Genomic DNA, 7,891 nt, shown 5'->3' with positions numbered 1-7,891 from the left:
TGTCAGACTGCAAAGCTGTTTGAATTGTAAGGTTGGTGGGTCAAGCTCACCAGCAGCTCCTCGGAAACCCTATACAGGGTCGCTATGGGTTGGAACTGACTCAACGGCAATTAACAACAACAACATAACAAATAATCTTGCAACAACAATCAAAGAGTATGTATATGGGCAGGTATATGTGTGTACACCCCTCCTCACTTATCAACATGGTGAGTTTCCAAAGACCAGATTATAATGTGAAAATCAAATCACAAAATGGAGAATGACTACATCATTACATCACTGCCAGATTATATCATTACATAACTTGAAGATTATATCATTACATAACTTCAAAATTATAACATTACAGAACAGCAAAACCACTGAGAATCATGACCCAGTCAAATGGACACATAACTATCACAGCCAGTGTTATTCTCGTCTCACACCTTGGTGTTTGTTACTGACAGACATATGCACAAAACAGGCAAATAGTAGGTTTTTTACTGCTATCATAAATGTGAGATGCTGGATAACAAAGACAGTCAATAAGTAAGGAGTAAGTGTGGCACTGTAGGATAAGTGCAGGACTGCAAGGTGGGTTTGAATTACGAGGTCGGCAGCTCAAACTTACCAGTCGCTCCTTGGAAACCCTATACAAGGATGATATAAATTGCAATCAACTTGATGGTACTTAGTAATGACAACAACAAGGTGTATATATGTGTATATGTGTGGTGGTGGTGGTGGCTGTGTGCCTTTGAGTCGGTTCCGACTCATAGCTACCCTGTACTGGGTTTCCGAGTCTGTAAATCTTTATGGGAGCAGAATGCTTCATCTTTCTTCCGTGGAACAGCTGCATCTATAAGCACATGTATATAAATGTATGTGTATGCTGTATATAAATTCATATATGTAATAAAGCACATAAGGGATATTATGAATACTTCTTAGACATAACCAAACACCTCCCAGGATTGGTTTACTGGGTTCAAAGATTTAGGATCATAGTCTTGTGTGACGATTCAGTCAACTGGTAGGTTGAAATTGCTGACCTTTGTGTTAGCAGCAGAGTGCTTAACCACTGTACTGCCAGAGAGCCCTTAGGGAAATATGCCTGCAGATTTAGTTAAACCTAGTTGAGGATAGGAAAGAAGTTACAAGAGTTCACTCTATATCTCTATATGACCTATTTCTAAGCAGGTCTAGGCAGATGGCCTATTTCTGTTTTCCATGGGATATATATACACATATGTATTTTTAAAAAGAGAAAGGAAAAAGAATACTAAAGAATCTTACCTCTTCTGCTTTCTCTTCTTTTTTTATTTTCAGACTTTCTTCTTTAGAAGATGTATCTAATTCAGGGTCAATGAATTCTTTTATAGAGTACTGTGAGATAAAGCAATATTAAAATTACACATTGGTGTATATAAATATAGTGCATTTAAATATTTTAGTACTACAAATGGGCTTTTAAAAGTTCATGAAAAAATACTAATGAAAGATTATGGAATTTTTCTATAAACTTTTTGAAGCCCCCTTATATCTTAGAAATAATTCATTAAAAAATATCCAAAGAGCACTAATACTGCAACTGAACTCCATGCTAGCTATAAAGATACAAAGGTTAATAAGAGTTAATCCTAAGAAGCTAGCCATTTAGTGGACAAGAAGATGATATGGCTATATATGAAGGAGTCTTCAAAAAGTGCATGGAAAAATGAAATTTAAAAATAATGGAATATTTCCACCAACTTTTTGAAGTCCCCATATATTGTCTTATATGAGCACCTAATCTAGACCTGGTACTAGTAGACATGGGTGGAAAACGGGGGCAGTTAACTTGTCAGGAAAGTTTCCTGGAGGGGACAATGTCTGAGTTTCTTCTTGATAGATGAACAAAGGAAAGGTGTCACTAAGGGAGTTCTAGGTAGTGGGTGCTGTAAGGTCATAATTGGTTTAGTAGTTTTACTTGGTAGCACAGAAACTGAGGAGCAGATGCAGTGAAGTGCAATAAAAGGAAGGACTAGATTGCCATGACCAGGAGACTAGATTTTCTCATGAAAGCAATGAGGTACCAATAAATTGATCTGTTCTGCATGTTAAACCAATCACTCTAGCAACAAGAGAAGAGACTGAAAGAAGACAAAAGAAAGGAAGGAGAAAATGAGACAGAGTAGGAAAAGGAGAAAACGACACAGTGGTTGCAGAAATGAAGATGAAGAGAAAATGAAGATGAATTTAGAAAATAATTCTTAGCAGTTGATTTAATGGATGTGGTGCAGTTAGGGAAAAGGAGCATCTGTGATGACACCTATTTTGTGGTTTAGGACACTAGACAAATGTTGATGCCCATTCACAAATGTAAGATACAAAGTTAGGTAAACAGGTATGGGGAGAGTGAGGTCGTAGTAGCCCATGTATGCTTGTTATCACTGAAACACCCTAGTGGAAACATCCAACAAATGGACTTGGAGTTTAGAAGGAGAGGTCTGGGCTAAAAACAAAGATTTGACCATTTCAATTATCTTCATTTAGTTGAAGCCAACACAGCAAATCAGATCACCAAAGTAGAATTTATAAAGTAATAAGGCCTTAGGACAGGACTCCGGGTACATAAAGATCTAAGGAAGAAGGAGGAACCTAAAAAGGAGGCAAAAATTTGCCTCAGAAATGTGACAGGCTTCCAGAAGAACCAAGAGAGGAGTTAACAGTGTTGAATACCTAAAGAAGTCTATTCAATTTATTTATTTATTTATTTTTTTCCCTGGAGTCCAAGAGTCTAAGGCTGCTAGGACATGGACTCTAAGACTGAAAATGTCTTTTGGATTTTTATTGCAGCAATGTTTAGAATACAAAAGCTAGAAATAAGTGCATTTTCCACAACAGGATAATATTTAAATACATTATGGCATAAGCTCCAAACAAAATGTAGCAATTTAAAATTATGTTGTTTGTTGTTGTTAAGTGCCTTGAGTTGTTACCAACTCATAGGGACCCTATATAGGGTGTCTAAGGTTTTACATTTTTGCAGGAGCAGAAAACCTCATCTTTTTCCATGGAGAGGTTGGTGGGCTTGAACCACTGATCTTGTGGTTCACAGTCCATTGTTCATCCTTCAGGGCCACCAAACTCCTCAAAATTGTGTTGTAGAAATATATATATGGAGTACAAAAATATCTATAACATATTAGGATATTTTTCCAAGATAGATACTACTTTTTCCTAATAACATATGACTGTTAAAAAATATTAAAAATACAGAGAAATTAAGACTCTCAAGTAATAATTTCTATGAATTTAAAAACATTCTTCCATGTTTTATGCATAAATATCTTAACATAAATGAGATAATACTATATGCTATATTCTATAATCTACTTTTCTCAATAGTGTATCACAGACGATTTTTATCTCATTATATAAGCATCTACTCATCACACTACATAAACACCTATACAGAATTCCAACATTATGTGAATGGCATAACGACACTGATCAACATTTATATTGTTTCTGATAGTTTTTACTATTAATAATTAGTGCTATAATTAACAATTCTTATATAGATATATATTAGAATAATCAGATATGTTAAAATTATACTTAATGTGCTCAAAGATATGAAAGAGATGGCAATTATGAGTAAAGACCAAAGGATGACAAAAATTCTGAGACTTAAAAGGTAACTAAATAGAACTTTAATTATTAAACTGAAAATTTTAACAAAAATGTTGAAATAACTTAGCTGAAGAAAAAAATCAGTGAATTGGAGATAAACTAGGATAAATTATCCAGGGTGCAATTCAAGAAGGCAAAAGGACAGAAAATATGAAAGAATTTTTTAAAGCATGAGGGATAGAGTTGAACAAATACCCATTCAGAGTTTCAGAAAGAAAGAGAAAGAATATGGGAGAGGCAATATTTGAAGAATGATGACTAAAAATTTTCTAGAAAAATACTTAACAAATAATTCAGGAAATCAAGTGAAACCCTAATAAAAATTAGAGGGAGAAAGAAAAAAAAAAGAAAGTCCACAAGCTGTATCAGTAAAATTACAAAGATCAAAAAACTACATGTTAAAAGTACCCAGATATTAAAAGTAGCCACAGAGAAGTGATGAGTTAACTTCAAAGGAACTGACTGGTGAATTCCTAGTTGTCACTGTGGTTACAAACAAACAAAGTCATATAACACCGAAGATATCACCATGCTAAGAGAAGATAACACTATCTTATAATTGTATACCCAGCAAAAAAATATTTTAAGAATGAAAATGAAATGACACCTTCAGACAAACAAAAATTAAGTTTGCTACCAGCAGATCCTCACTAAACACAATTCTAAAGGTTCAAGTAGAAGGACAGTGATCCCAAGTCAAAGGCCTGAGATGTCTGAGGAATGATAAACTAAATAAATGAATCAACTCCAATGTAAGCATATTCCTTAAAGGTAAATCAGTGAGGCATTCCTGCTATAGTAAAAAAATAAGATAAATATGCTTATATGTTTACTATGTTCATGATTTAACACTGAATTGGAAATACTATTTAATTAAATTAGATAAGAAAAAAGTAATTGGAAGCATAATAATCTATAAAGCAGGAGTTAAAACTACCTACAATTTTAGATAGTCTTATTAAATATCTGGAGAATCCAAAAGAATTAATGGAAAACCACCAAAAGCAGTAAGACAGTTACAGCATACAAAATTAAAATATAGAAATCAACAGCACATAGACAAATAGTTATGAGTTTAAAAACATAATGGGAAAAAAGACTCCATTTCAAAAGCAAAAAGTAAACTACAGTGGCCAGGCATAATCTAACAAAAAAATGTACAAAGTGAACAACTATAAAGTATTATTGAAAGACATAAATGAGCTGCCCTATGTATTTCCCATGTTCTTGGAAAAGATGACTCAACATCAACAGGTCTATTGTGTTAGTATTTAACTTTAATTTTACTCCAGTTTTTAAAAAATCTTATTTTTTCTAGAGCTAGGTTAAAAAGTTACAGAGAAGAATAAATAAGCAAGATTAGTGATGAAATACCTAAAAAAGATCAATGTGGGGAGAACTGACTCTATCAGATATGAAAATATACTATAAAGCCTCAATAGTTAAAAATATGAGAAATGGCTAATGACTAAGTGAGCAATGGAAAATAACAAAAAATAGACTGACTTACCCTGAATATTTTTTTCTCAAATATTGGAAATACTATCATGTGGGAAATCCATCAGCCTTGTTCTCGTCAACCCCAAACACTAAACAGTCTTTTCTACCAGTGAGTAGAAAAAGCTATATGGAGTTGCATTTTAATAGAAAGAGTAATGTTCTAATAGAGGAGTTCTGGTGTGGTGTCATAGGATAAGCACTTAATTACTAACCACAAGGTTGGCAGTTCAAACCTACTGCTAGCTGCTCCTCAGAAACCCTATACAGGGTTGCTATGAGTCAGAACTGACTCAACAGTGCTTAACAACAAAAAAAAAACAATCTGTACGAAAAATGTATGGTTTATTTCTGAAAGTAGTTCTTTGCAGTTTCAGCTATTCAAACTTGGGCAGAATCACCAAATGTGGCTGTTATATTACATTTCATGCATGAGATGGCTGGCTGAATTTGATAACCTTCTGTTCTCAAGTCTCTATGATTCTGTATAAATTCTCCATTTTTAAAATCTAGATCTGAAACACAGTCAAGATTATGTGTGTGGTACTTCATTACATTTCTAACACTACACTATGAAGATTAACAAGAGAGAAGATAAATTAAAAAGTATGAAGAACACCAAGGAAGTTTTGTTTTGTAGAGAGAAATTTTTAAAAGAAGTGAATGGCTAGCAGGGTCCAAAGTTACACATAAGGAATCTCTGGTGATCTTACAGCAATTTTAGTTTTAAGAAAAGTGATTGTAACAGAGAGGAATGAGAAAGAACATAGTAGAGGAAACAAACTCCAGAATGGGAGAAACAGACATGCTTATAGACTGAGTCCAGGTGGGTACACACTAGACTGCTAATCACAAAGTTAGCAGTTCAAACCAACAGTCAGTCCTTGGAAACCCTATACAAGATCACTATGAGTCAGGACCAACTCAACTGCACTTAACAACAACAGACTGGACAGTTAATAGAACTGAACCATTAAATAAGAAGACATTAAAGATATAAAAGAGAGAAGACATCAGGGATGGGATTACAGGCTCAAAGGAAGAAATAACTGCCACTAGAGGAGCGGAGGGAAGAGTGAGTGTAGATGCAGATAAGTCTATGGATATGTCTCAGAATAATCAGGGAGCTCCCATCTGAAAACCATTCTTTCCTTTATGAAACAAGAGTTAAATGCATCTGTTAAATTGAGGTAAGATGTTTGGGTAGATGACTATCTTCCTTATAAGGGAGAAGCACTGCTAATTCTCCCCATTCTCTCTTCTGGTAGGGTAAGTAAATGGAGATTCGGAACACTGACTGGAAAAAGTCACTGAACCCTTACCTACTGACACACAAGAAGGAACATGAATAATGACCAATGTAACACATGGCAAATACCTCCTCTCCAAATAGGTGTTCTACTTCTTCAGGGTTCAATAATATTATTTTTCTGCCTTTTAGTTCAGAAAGGAGAAGAGCACATGTATTGATCCAATCATAACATTCTCTCTGAGAAGAGATAAAAAAAATAATTACTAAGCAAGAAAAGCAAATTATACCAACTCACTCATTCACTCACTTCGACTGAGGAGATGTTAAGTACAACGCCACGAAATTCAATTTAAAGATATTCACAGAGGTGACCATCTATGGATATATACTTAAACCATGTAGTCTCTCTTTTTCTAACTTTGAATTTTGAATTGAGTGAAGGTTTACAAATAAAATAATCAGTTTTACATTCAACAAATCTTATACTTTGCTTCATCTCAATGATTGCAGTCCCCTCCATGCAACAACAATTATCTCACTTCCTCTCTGTGGTTCCTATTACCATTCCACCTTCCTTTCCATCCCTTCTCAACTTTGTCCTTAGGGAAATGTTGCCCTTTTGATTTGAAATGATTGACTGCTCCATGGTGAGCATATCTTACAAGTATTGTTGCCCATATACACCTATCTACTGCTTGACTGAAAATTGGGTCACGGGGTTGAATTCCATTCCAGACTTGAAGAGTGGTCAAGTGCCATAGTCAGTACCGACCCACAGCAACCTTATGCACAGCAGAACAAAACACTACCCGATCCTGGGCCAACCTCACTACTGTTGCCAAGCTTGAGTCCATTGATGCTGCCACTTGGCCAATCCATCTCGTTGGGGGTTTTCCCCTTTTTCTCTGACCCTCCACCTTACCAAACATGATATCCTTCTCCAGTGACTGGTGTCTCCTGACAATAAGTCTGAAGTATGAGAGACGAAGTTTGGCCATCTTGGCCTCCAAGGAGCACTCTGGCTGCACTTCTTCCAACACGGATTTGTTGGTTCTTTTGGCAGCCCGTGGCACTTTAAATATTCTCCTCCAACACCATAACTCAAAAGCATCAATTCTTTTACAGTCTTCCTTATCCACTATCCAGCTTTCACATGCATATGAGGTTATTGAAAAATACCATGGCTTGGGTCAGGCGCACCTTAGTACTCAAGCTGACATCTTTGCTCTTCAACACTTTAAAAAGATCTTATACAGTAAATTTGCCTAATACAATACATCGTTTGATTTCTTGACTGCTACTTCCATAAGTGTTGATGGTTGATCCAAGAAGAATGAAGTCCTTGACAACTTCAATCTTTTCTTTGTTGTTAAGAATGCTATTTATTGGTCAAGTGGTGAGGATTTTTGTTTTCTTTACATTGAGATGTAATCCATACTGAAGGCTGTGCTCTTTGATCTTCATCAGTAAATGTTTTAA

General features: G+C 35.1%; 1 protein-coding gene across 1 annotated transcript in view; it reads right to left on the bottom strand.

The window, feature by feature from the left end:
* The window catches only part of AXDND1 (axonemal dynein light chain domain containing 1), a 176,494-nt gene that overhangs the window by 51,084 nt on the left and 117,519 nt on the right, over positions 1–7,891 (bottom strand). The window contains exons 17-18 of the mRNA XM_006867105.1: positions 6,539–6,649; positions 1,282–1,371 (exon numbers count right to left, since the gene is read on the bottom strand). Of these exons, the coding sequence (XP_006867167.1) occupies positions 1,282–1,371; positions 6,539–6,649 (201 nt within the window). The remainder of the gene's footprint in view (positions 1–1,281; positions 1,372–6,538; positions 6,650–7,891) is intronic.

Source organism: Chrysochloris asiatica, unplaced genomic scaffold (assembly GCF_000296735.1).
Source record: "Chrysochloris asiatica unplaced genomic scaffold, ChrAsi1.0 scaffold00100, whole genome shotgun sequence".
Taxonomy (NCBI): domain Eukaryota; kingdom Metazoa; phylum Chordata; class Mammalia; order Afrosoricida; family Chrysochloridae; genus Chrysochloris; species Chrysochloris asiatica.
This window is presented reverse-complemented; position numbering and strand designations above follow the sequence as displayed.